The sequence below is a fragment of the Solenopsis invicta genome, chromosome 10 (genome assembly GCF_016802725.1).
Source record: "Solenopsis invicta isolate M01_SB chromosome 10, UNIL_Sinv_3.0, whole genome shotgun sequence".
Taxonomy (NCBI): domain Eukaryota; kingdom Metazoa; phylum Arthropoda; class Insecta; order Hymenoptera; family Formicidae; genus Solenopsis; species Solenopsis invicta.
The window spans coordinates 12276749-12289394 of NC_052673.1; the positions used below are offsets into that span (position 1 = coordinate 12276749).

Genomic DNA, 12646 nt, shown 5'->3' on the forward strand with positions numbered 1-12646 from the left:
TGGCTCTTCATTTTTCAGGAGATCAACTCAATGTTCGCTACGTTTGCGTTCCAACGAGGAACGCGCGCGTTCCCGAGTCTGTTATTTAGATATCGGGTCTCTAGAATTGCGTGCGCGCGGATAATTTTACAAAAAGGACGCGGAGGAGAGGTTCTCGTTTTACATTGGCGTTTCACATTGGCCGTAAAGCGACATAAGTATAAGCAAATGTTAAATAATGGTCGGAGCGCGCGCGTAAAAATGTCTTTCCACCTCGTGCCGCTCGCTCTCTCGTCGACAGAAAGGTTAAAAACTGCGAGTACGTCTTCGGCATCGCACCGTTATTATGCAATTTTGCCTCGTGCAGATTTTCAATCTGCCCATCCTGCGGAGTGAATGTTACGTCGCGCGCGAGCAAGCGCCCGGCATATCTACCAGCGAGCCTCACTCCGTAACAATGAGTGCTAAATAAAAAAAGCGGATAACTTGCATTGCGGTACTATTATATCGCAAAGAGTGTCGCGGGAAATCTCCGGCTTCGATTTTAACGATCCCTCTACGAAATATCGCCGTGATGCATATCCTGTTGCGGGTATCAGGTACATTTATGGCAACTGACAAGGTAATTCAATAGTGAGTAATGAAACTGCGTTGCGCAAGCGATCGGAGAGAACCGCTAAAATGAAACGTCCAGTAAACGTGACATAATTCTTTCTGTGTAATAACACATCGCGTTTACCTACACAATTTCGATAATAAATAGCTGTTTCGATTATCTCGCTTTCGTCAAGTTTGTGTATTTTTCATCGTATTGCGCAGAGTACGTTTACATAATTTATATATTTACACAAAAATCCAACATTGGAACACACTTCCAATGTTATAATCAGATTGTTTTTAATGTTCAACATTACAAGTCGTTTTGATTATTGCAACAGTGATTTAAAAGAATTTTTTCATAAGATTGATTATTATTAAACAAAGAAATAATTAATGATGTTTCCATTATCAAATTAGTAGTACTTTACTTAGAACCGATTATTGATTAAAATTAAAAATTGATGAACAACTTTCAAGCAGTTTTCCAAATATATACTTTGGCGTTTCCAAATCCATGTAAAATTTACATGTTTGTTTGAAAAGGTCGCTATTCCTACGAGCATTGACTTTAAAATTAATTAAGATTCAATTTCTGCATTTTCTTTTAGATTTTGTGCATTTTTAAACAACACAAAAAGAATCGAAGAAAAAATGCACGAGTTGACTTATTAATTTAAAGTTTTAATAAAAATATTAATTTAAGGTCCGAAAACTTATATAAACGAATATAGTTTTTCGTAGCTATAAATATGCGAGAAACCCATTAAATAAAATGCAAATCAATTCTTAACGGACCTAAACGGTATCATATATGTATATCACTTAATTGACGCTTAATGAAAGAGGCAGTTATAAAAAGAATATAAATGGTCATAAAAAAAGCTGGATGTACACGAAAATTGCAACAAAGGGAGTCGCATAGGAAAGCTAAACGAGCTAACGATCCATCGTACCTCGCAGCTGTCGGGCGTTAACGATAAAAAATCATCCGAGTGCAATACACATCGATCGCGAAAGGAATCCAGTGGAAAAACGAGTGGGTATACAACGTACGTTTCAAAGGTCAAAACACTACGTGCATTTGCAACGTACTTGAACTCTGTATCCATTTATGCATCTTTGTAAGGAAACACGCATGAACGGTGGTATGCTGAGCTTTCTTTAACCCATTTGAAGATTAGAAGTTTAAGATGAACTTTGGAGAATTTGCACTATATTTGCACGTAAGATTTTTCACTCATATGGCGTTCAGGACTCACTCTTCTTTCACGAAAATTTCTCTTTTCTCCCCAAAAAGTAGTCGTCGCGTTGAAACGTTAGCGATCAATAATGAGATAAATTAAGAGTGACGAAAACGTGGCGATAGAAACGCCAAACTTTCGATTCCCGGATCGCGATACGAAGGCTTACTCAGACTTACTATAAAAGCGGTTCTTTTACGATGCGCATCGGTCTATAATAAAGGTTCGAACCGGTATCACCGTGGCATTTGAAGCAAAACGCCGATAGCACAGGGCAGTGCTATCTATAAAAGGAGGACGCGGTGGATAAACGCTCGTCAGTAGTACCGTGCACGCAATATCTAGAAAACGAAGCAGTTGAGGTAAGAGTCTCGCAGAATCGTCTGTCAGTCAAATCTCAAACGGCGCTTATCCATCGTTACTTTGTAATCATTATCCAAGAAGCTGTAACGCAACAATTTTTTAATTATTTAGAATACACTTCTCACTCAGCTTTTCGAGTTACGCTTGCGAATAACTTTTACAGAAAAAATTCTGTATTACATAAATACTGGGTAAACGAAATCGTAAATTTTCGTGTCACAAATTTATAATTCTGATGCTTTATTTCCGACATTGCATTTATACATTTTTTTTATTGCGTCATACGAATTTTGTTGTTTGGAAAGTAACGATGGAAATTCAATTTTGTAATGGAAATTTTTTAATACAAATTTATAAATCACGCGCAACAGCACGGCTAACAGTCGAGCGTTAGAATCATCCTAATCTATCTTCGATCTTATCCAGGACATGAATCTGCGTTTAATTATCTTGCTGAGCCTGGCGGCAGTAATATCGGCGGCAAACGAGCCGATAGCCATTGTCAGGCAGGAGCAGGACATCAGCCCGGACGGTAGCTACTTCTTGAAATGGGAGAGCGCCAACGGGATTACCTTCGAGGAGCAGGGCGTTCAGAAGAATACGGGTCAGAAGGACAAGGAAGCTGAGGAGGTACGCGGCTCGGCGTCGTGGACCGCACCCGATGGACAAAAAATTAATCTCGGCTGGCTGGCAGACGAGAATGGTGCCATTTTCCAAGGAGCGCATCTGCCAACCCCGCCACCCGCGCCGCCAATTCCGCCTCAGATCCAGCGCGCCCTCGAGTGGATAGCCGCTCACCCTTACCAGGAAAGAAACAAAGTGTAACTGATGCACCTCTCGCTGCAGACACGTTGAAGGTTCATACTCCACTTGCATATCTTTAGCTTGACATCGAATGTAAATTTTTTGTATAAAAGTGTTTCGTTTGTATAACAAAAAATATTGAAGAAAGATTTAATTTCCGATTCTTCGTAGATTACTCAGAACGACGTTTCACAAAATTGTATTCTGTTTTAAGTATACCCCAACGTGCGATCAATTATAATAATTGTGATATTAAAATGTGTTTGGGACGAATGCGATATTGAAAGATTTGATTAGGGAGAGAGACTCGATTATAAAATCATTAAAATTGTTAACAGCTTGTTTAATACATATTATGAAATCATTAAGAAATAAACGCTTTCAATTATATTATTGGAAAATATTGCGTTGTCATGTTTACTTCAATATTGCAATTATATGTATACTATATATACCCCGGTCAGTTATAATTCAAATGATTCTATCAATCCAATTGACCAACAAATGTGCAGAGAGATGAAGAGAGTTATTGATTTAAAAGCAGAATATTTTGTAAGTTAATAAAAACCTTAGAATTCACATGTAATATATAAATCTACGAACGCATTATCTACTAAATTTCAAATATGCACAAAAATAATTAAGTTATAAAGAAATACTATAATAGATCTATAATCGGATAATTTATTTTTAACTCAGCAAAAGAATCTTTTCAGCTAAAGATATACTAGTGCCTCTTGATGACAGAGAGATTCTGTCAGTTAAACAATTAGGAGAGGGATGAGGGCAAATATTTGACCTTTTGTGGCTTACAGCCGCTTTCTTCACCTACTTTGTTAGTAAATTTGCAAGAATATTTCGAGAGCGGCTACTTAACGCGAGACTAGTAAACTTACTCAAGTTGAATGTGGACAGACGACTATGCGGTAATAGAAAAATCGGGGTCAAAAATAGTTATTGCGGCGAAGGAGGAAGATCGTTATGTAAGCCAATGAGAGCGAGAGTTCTTGATGCCACACTGCTGACTACTCTATCTTCTTGAAACGGAGATTATTACTATAATTAGCGAAACAGTTCAAACAGCAGGGCAATTACGCTAACAGTAAAATGCATAGTGAATCGATTTTAATATTACTTTCGTTAAGTTCTTATATACGTTTTCAATAATTTAATTAGTTCTTATATACGTTTCCAATAATTTGATGTAAAAATATATATAAAAAATATTTAAAAAAAAATTAAAGTAATAATCAAATTCAGAAAAAATTCTAAAAGTGCTAAAAAATGTGTCACTGTTTAATCTGAAATTATTTAATTAATAAAATATGAACAATTCATGCATATTATATTATGCACATATTGTATTGCAGCAATTATGCAGTAATTGGTGTTCCGCACTATTACTCATCGAAATTAAACGTGTAAATACAAATAAACTAATCAAATCTGTTGTCCAAAATTTTTTCTATTTATCACTAATTGACTTCTTTGTATTTACTTTAATTCCAAATTTTTTTTTATATTAAATCATTATAACCGTCAAAGCGAATGTACACGTAAATAAACACGAACTGCTCATTCTGCGGAAATATTCACGTACGCCAATTATAACGTTAAATTGTTTACGGAGGTGCCGGTATATATGTATGTGTTCCGCCCGTGCGCCACCGCGTTTAATTTGATAATTAATACCAAGCGGTCGCTTCATAATTCGGTTATAAATTCCGCGAATCATGTTTCTTGATTGCGGCAGCAATTTCGATTCGACGGCACGATCATAATCGGTATTTGTTGAATCGCGAGCGCAAATAAGACTGCGATAGATAGAATTAATCGAGGCCGGATAATCGAATTTATGGTACTATTAATAAACATTATGAGTCGCCGGCGATATCGCACCGATGTATCGCCGATACGCGCATCCTAATGCGCAATTCAGATTAATATTTTGACAAATGCGAAATTGTTATAATATTTGTGAATTATAGCGGCACCGATAGCGCACCAGCAGATACGTTTTCTGCTGTACTATCGTGACAAATACCGGAAGAGACACGTTTTGGCACACTTTCTCTAACCGCGGATAATAAAGCTCCGTGCTGTGAAAAGAATCCTGTTATGCTAACAGTGCGGTGAGCAAACAATTAAATAATTTTGTTAAGCAATTCAAAACAATTTCAACTTTAAAGAATATTTACACAAGATTTTCTATTTTTTTACGAAATTTTTTCATCTTGATTTCATCATATTATTAAGATTTCTGTTTACAAATATAAGAATTCTATATCGGCAAATATGAGAAATATGGCTTTCAATTTTTGAGTAATATATCAAATTTACCAACTAATTCGTAGTCAAAAGAAAGTGTACTTTTGGGAAAAATAATTTAGGGATTGCATACAATTTATTTTCTCTTTCTCTCTTCGTGGGAATAAACTTTGAAAGATTCACAACTGTGCGCGAGCTTGCGCATCGGGAAGATTTATATAAGTTGCTGTTACGTGATGCTGTAACAAATTTAGAACACGACTCACGTCGCGCTAAACGGCAACGTATGACGAATGTCGCTACGCCTGCGGTGAAAGTTCAACGAGAACGCCGCGAGGTATAATCGGTTCCGGTTCCTCCACCCTCGCAAAGCTGTCAACGTCAATGTGTCGAATCGGACTCCTAGATGACCTTTTGGAAAGTCCTCGAATAGATGACGCGCAAAAAAACAACTTAGCACGAAGCACGAAGATTATCCACGATATCACCGTGACGTGTTAATTCTCAATACCAGGGAAGCCAATACCAGGGAAGCGCGGCGCACTTCGATCATTAGGAGAGATGAAAGCGAGCCGAGAAAAAAAACTGCATTATAGCACTGATTTGTATCTCCCATGTCATAGAAGTGACATGGAGTGACAGCCTTTAAAGGTTCGATTGTTCCGTACATCGCCCCTATTAAGCTACCCCCCCCCCCTTTACAGCGTAAAATTAATTTTAAAATATTTCAAAATTAAGTGTTAACGAGGTGCTAATTTCATGCTAAAGTCTAAAATTACGTGCTCAAACCATTTGGCAAGAAATAAAAAAAAATTGAGTAAGACTGGCTTAACATTAAGCTAGACTTCTCTCCAATAAAAAAATTAATATTTATTATTCAAACAAATAAACAAATATAGTAGAGTAAAGTGCTAATTAGGTGCTTCAAACAATAATAAAAATTAATCAAAAATATTAGAAGTCGGTCGAGAGGTTGGTTCATAATAAAGAAGTCATTTTAAAAAATTAGATGCTCGGGCAAATTTGGTACTAAAAAATTCCCTTTTTTAATATCATTTAGAGATATCAAGTCGCCAAATTAAGTGCTCATTCCGTTTGGTCAGCATTCAATTTTAAAGATGACTTCTCTCTTGCCGGTCAACCACGCGACCGATGTTTAAGTCTGAGTACTTGCAAACAGAATAAGCACCAAATTTGACGACTTGATATCTTTAAATGATATATTAAAAAGAGGGAATTTTTTGATATCATATTTATACGAGTACCTAATTACTTTTAAGATAACTTCTCTCCTGTGAATCAGCCGCACGACCGGCTTCTAAGTTCTGTAATAAATATTTTTGCAATTTGTTTTCATTATTTTTTGAAGCACCTAATTGGCATTTAATTCTAATGTATTTGTTTATTTATTTACATAATAAATATTTTTTTGTTGGGCAAGGGCTATGTTAAGTGAGCCCCACCAAATTTTTTCTAAATTTTAAAATTAAAAAAATTTTATAACTCACCGGACCGATGCGCAGCAGCGGAGTTGTAACACAGCTACATTAATCTGCAAAGTGTATAAAATTTAAATTTTAAAAACGTTCAAAATAAGGAAAATTCTGAATAGTATTCGCAAATTCTTAACTTTTATTATTTGCAGGGTTGGATTTTTTAATAAAACTAAATTAAATAAAAGGTTACTTTTAAAAAGCATTATTTATATTAATGTAAAAAAAGTCGTAATTTTTTAAAAATAAATTATTTAAAACAATTATAATATGAGTTATCAAATAAATTTAATATTTTATTTGTAAAATAAATCTATGATATATAACAAAGAAATATTTTTCAAATGTATTTCTTCTTTTACTATTTTCTTTTTTGCAGAGGTGATTTTTTAACTTAAGAAAAAAGTTAATTTATTAACGTATCATAAATATTATGTTTCGTAAATTTTTTATATTTTATATTGCGTGCTCTGTCCGGATTACTCCAATGGTGTTACAATAATGTAGACTTTAGATTTATCGTGGTGATAAACAAAGAGTGCACAACAAACTGAGATACGTAAGAAACATAAAATAAAATAAATCATAAATATCTCACCCAAGGGTTGCTCCGCCGTTGCATGATGCCATCCTGGTCGCCTCCTCTCCTCTCCTCTCCTCTCGTCTCTCCGTCGTTGCATACCCGTGGCACTCACAAAAACACTATTCACTCGCAAACTAAGATTAAGACTCGCGCGTACATACACTAATTACCGCAACGCGACGATCACCGGGCACTCCGCAAAACACCGATATCACTGGCACGCGACGCGACGAAACAATAACAGTGGAATGTGTGGATTGTGCGTAGCCACCACTTTTTTGGCAGCTGCGAAATCGGCCTGAACGACGCGATTGCCGACAAAAGCTTCGAAGCGACGGAAACTTTTCGAAGGTCGCGCAGATTATTTATTTACGCTCCAACTATCGCAACGACCCTTACGAGCTAAGACGAGAGGCGTCCGCCCGTCGGAACGCGATATCCAGAGATTGCGCCATAACCTTACCGACTACTCGCGCGTACCCTAATTACCACAACGCGGCGATCACCCGGCACTTCGCACGACATCACGCCATCACTGGCACGCGTGGCGACGAAACAATAACGCGGAATGTACGCGGATTGTGCGTAGCCAAACAACTCTTTCGGCACTTGTAATTTCGCAAAGTCGAGAGGCGCCCGCGCGCGGGACGTGATTTCCTTCCGAAGCTGTGCCCTAACCTTGCCGACTGTTCGCGCGTATCCTAATTACCGCAACGCGACGATCGTCTGGTACTTCGATCGCCCGACAGTGACACCGCGAAGTCACTGGCAGGCGTCGCGACGAAACAATAACACGGAATGTGCGTAGCTATAAGTCTTTCGACGAAATCGGCTTGAACGACGCGACGGCCGACGGACGACGAGATTCGGAGCAACGAAAACTTTTCAAAGATCTCGCAGATAAGTTCATGCGCCACCTGTCGCGGGACACCATGGGTAGTCGATGATTACGATGGGTAGTCGATTATCGATTACGATTATCGAACGTCTTAAGACGCGAGCGTACGCAATTGTTTCCATGTAGGGTGTTCAGCGATAGATGGCGCGTGTAATTATCTACGCGGCCTTCGAAAATTTTCGTCGCTCTGGAGCCGGTCGGTTGGCCGTCGCCACGTCGCGTTGTTCAGGCCGATTTCGCGACTGCCGAAAGAATTGTGATTACGCACAATCCGCACATTCCTTGTTATTGTTTTGTCGCGTCGCGTGCCAGTGATATCGGTGTCGTGAGGTCGTACCGGGTGATCGTTGCGTTGTGGTAATTAGTCTACGCACGGCAGTCGACAAGGTTATGGCGCAACCTCAGAAAGACATCGCGTTTCGACGGGCGAACGCCTCTCGACTTTGCGATATTGCGAGTGCCAAAAGAGTTGAAGTTCTACGCGCGATTCACATATTTCGTATTATTCTTTCGCCCCGTCGCTGATATCGGTGTCATGCGAAGTGCCGGGTGATCGTCACGTTGCAGTAATTAGTCTACACGTAAGTAGTTGGTAAGGTTATGGCGCAACCTCCGAACATCGCGTTCCGACGGGCGGACGCCTCTCGTCTTAGCTCGTAAGGGTCGTTGCGATAGTTGGAGCGTAAATAAATAATCTGCGCAACCTTCGGAAAGTTTCCGTCGTTTCGAAGCTTCCGTCGGCAGTCGCGTCGTTCAGGCCGATTTCGCAGCTGCCGAAAAAGTGGTGGCTACGCACAGTCCACACATTCCATTGTTATTGTTTCGTCGCGTCGCGTGCCAGTGATATTGGTGTTTTGCGGAGTGCCCGGTGATCGTCGCGTTGCGGTAATTAGTGTAAGTACGCGCAAATGTTAATCTTAGCTTCGCGAGTGAACAGTGTTTTTGTGAGTACCATGGATGTGCAGCGACGGAGAGAGGAGAGAAGGAGAGGAGAGAAGGAGGCGGCCAGGATGGCATCATGCAACGGCGGAGCAACCCTTGGGTGAGATATTTATGACTTATTTCATTTGATGTTTCCTACGTATCTGAATTTGTTATTCATTTTTTGTTTATTATCACAGTAACTCTAAACTCTACATTATCGTAATACGATTGGAGTAATCCAGCACGCAATATAAAATATAAAAAATTTACGAAATATAATATTTATGATAATTATTTGAATATTTTATAAATATTTACGAAATTATTTCGTAAACGTTTTTGTGATCTTAGATTGAACAGCTCATAAAGATTTATAATAAATATTGTATAAAAATATTCATAAAATATGTGTGTATAAAATGTTATAAATTATTAATTTTTTCATTTACCATAAACATAAAATATGTAGTTTATATTTTAGTAACATTTTGGCTGAAGATTTTTTTCCTTTATGTATATAAAATATCTATAAAATAGTTATGTAATATATGAAATGTAAATAATAAATATTTACAGAAATACTGTGTGCTGCCTGGCAAGAAAAGTTAATTTATTAATTTTTTTCTTAAGTTAAATAATCATGTATGTAAAAAAGAAAACAGTTACAAGAAAAATTACATTTGCATAAAAAATATTTCTTCATATTATATCATACATTTTATTTGCAAATAAAATATTAAATCTATTTCATAATTTATATTATAATGCGGATTTATATGCACTTTACAGATTAAACTATGTTACAACTCCGCTGCTGCGCATCGGTCCGGTGAGTTATAAAATTTCTTTAATTTTAAAATTAAAAAAAAATTTGGTGGGGCTAGCTTAACATTCAACTAGCCCTCGCCCAACAAAAAAGTATTTACTAAGTGTATTTATTAAGTATTTAGTAAGTGAATAAACAAATACGGTAGAATTAAATGCTAATTAGGTGCTTCAAGAAATAATGAAAATAAATCGAAAATATTTATTACGGAACTTAGAAGCCGTGTGGTTGGTTTACGAGAGAAAAGTCATCTTTAAAAAATTAGGTGCTCGTATAAATTTTGTGTCAAAAAATTTTCTTTGTAATATTGTTTAAAGATATCAAGTCGCCAAATTTAATGCCCGTTCCGTTTGACAAGTACTCGAACTTAAAGATCGGTTGTGCGATTGACTGACAAGAGAGATCATCTTTAAAATTGGGTTGGGTAAAATCGAATACTGATCAAACGGATTGAACACTAATTCGGCGACTTGATATGTCTAAATGATATTAATGAAGGAATTTTTTATTATCAAATTTGCCCGAGCGCGCAATTTTTTAAGATGACTTTTCTTTTATGAACTAACCTCTCGACTGACTTCTGTAATATTTTCGATTTATTTTCATTATTGTTTGAAGTATCTAATCAGTACTTTATTCTACTGTATTTGTTTATTTGTTTGCAAAATAAATATTTATTTTTTTATTGGGAAGGGGTCTAGCTCAATGTTAAGCCATCCGCAACAATTTTTTTCTAATTTTCTGCCAAACGGTTCAAGCGTAATTTTGGATTTGAGATCCAAATTAGCACTTAATTAGCATTTAATTTTAAAATATTTTAAAATCAATTTTGCGTTGGTGGAAAGTTTAATAGGGGTGCATACACCATTCCTCTTTAGATAGCGGATCTCTTTGTGCGGATGAAGGTTCGATCATTAGTAATAGCGCGGGATGAAAAGAGACATGAGGAGAATGTGTCAGAGCTAATTTATATTTATCATGTACCAGCGTGGAATGACAGCCTCGATTCTTCACGCTTGGAGAGGAACATTTTTATTAACCCCCGATTATACCACAGCGAGGTTGCAGTACTGACCCTCACAGAAAAAAATAGTATTAATCATTAGTATCAAATTGAAACTAATATATGTTAACCATCATTCATTTATCAGTAAGAAATTATATTATTATGCTTATATGTGTATTTAATAAAATAATGATAATTTTGTTTATAAACAATTTAATCTTTCTAAATGAATGTGATAAACTCGAGGGGGAATTCAAACTTAAATTTTATCAAAATTTATATTTTTTATATTTTTATTTTAATAAGTATTATAATAATTATGTAAAGAACATAATATGATTGCATTAATAATAGCAGTATTAAAAGGATCTAGTTTTTAAAGATTGCTATTTAAAGATATTATTATTTTCTATTGTTTTCCACTCAAATCGTGAAAATTATTATTAAATAATGAGTATATATATTTTTTTATTTTATAAAACTATGCAAATTTTTTCATGTAAACAAGTTATGTCTGTTTATAACACTAATAAAACATTTCAATATTTAACATTTCGAAAAATATTTTTAAAAAAAGAATTTTTATTTTTTCTATGTCCGCACTATAAAAAAAATTGAAATATTAACTAGCAATATCAACTGTTAATTGGGACGTTTCCTTCGACATTTATTGGTTATAAAATTTGATTGTAATGACAAAATATACATTTCTATGAAATATATTAATTTTTTTTATTAATTGGTTTATGGGTTAGAAATAAAAAGTTATTTCACTATATTTAAATACAGTTTTATTTCTGTGAAATAAATTTATAACCCATAAATAAATTTTCAAGTAGCTTTTTCTCACTGTAGTGGCTTCATAAAGGGATATTGAAAAATACTGTTTTTTATACAGTTGTCACGAAATCGCTCCAATAAATTGTAGCGCCGTGTATGTTTACGAATTGAGGTTTATCTAACCCTGTTGTAACAGTTATCCTTACCCGAGCTTGATTGTGGCTTATGTAAGGATTAAATTTAATTAGATTGTTACCTGGTACTATGAATACGTGAATCGTTATTAACGCGCGAGCGGTTAAGTAAACAAGCCCCATCGAGATGTCTAAACTCTCGTTGCACTAGACGCAATCAAAGTTATTCCCGCGGTCTCCATATGACGCGCGTTACACAAGGCGTACGTCTTTGTCCACTCCACGTGATTGATTAATGATAGCGAGCAAGGTCCGCCGTAATAAAGACGTGGCGGCAGCTGTGTTTACAGCGATGTAATATCCTACGGTAATGGTGACGCGACTTTCTATCGTAAATCAGTCCGACGTAATCGCAAGGGCCGACATCTACTATATCCGTAGGTGATAATTGATGCTCAAATACAAGATTCACTGGTCCCAACTTTAATCACGCACCGGATTGTACTTAAATTCCGGAAACGATCAATTCAACGTTAGACGTGACGCTAAAGGACATCTTCGATCAAGAATTAATCAAGGATTGATTTCGTTATGCGTGTCAAGGAAGTAAATTAATTCTTAATTTACCAAACGGAAATGGGGAGAGAGAGAGAGAGAGAGAGAGAGAGAGAGAGAAATAACGCGTGCTACCGCCAACCACAAATTTTCCCCGCATCCTTCCTGAATGCTCGAGGATCTACAACAGAA

General features: G+C 36.3%; 1 protein-coding gene across 1 annotated transcript; it reads left to right on the plus strand.

Moving 5' to 3' along the window:
• The first annotated feature begins 33 nt into the window (after positions 1-33).
• Positions 34-4438, plus strand: LOC105193180 (endocuticle structural glycoprotein SgAbd-8). The gene is made up of 3 exons (XM_011157537.3): positions 34-601; positions 1188-2182; positions 2610-4438. The coding sequence occupies exon 3, from the start codon at positions 2613-2615 to the stop codon at positions 3006-3008; it is 396 nt and encodes a 131-aa protein (XP_011155839.1). The 5' UTR covers positions 34-601; positions 1188-2182; positions 2610-2612; the 3' UTR covers positions 3009-4438.
• Positions 4439-12646: the final 8208 nt, after the last annotated feature.

Coding starts and splice junctions, on each gene's coding strand:
- LOC105193180 (XM_011157537.3), top strand. CDS start 2,613: ATGAATCTGCGTTTAATTATCTTGCTGAGCCTGGCGGCAGTAATATCG.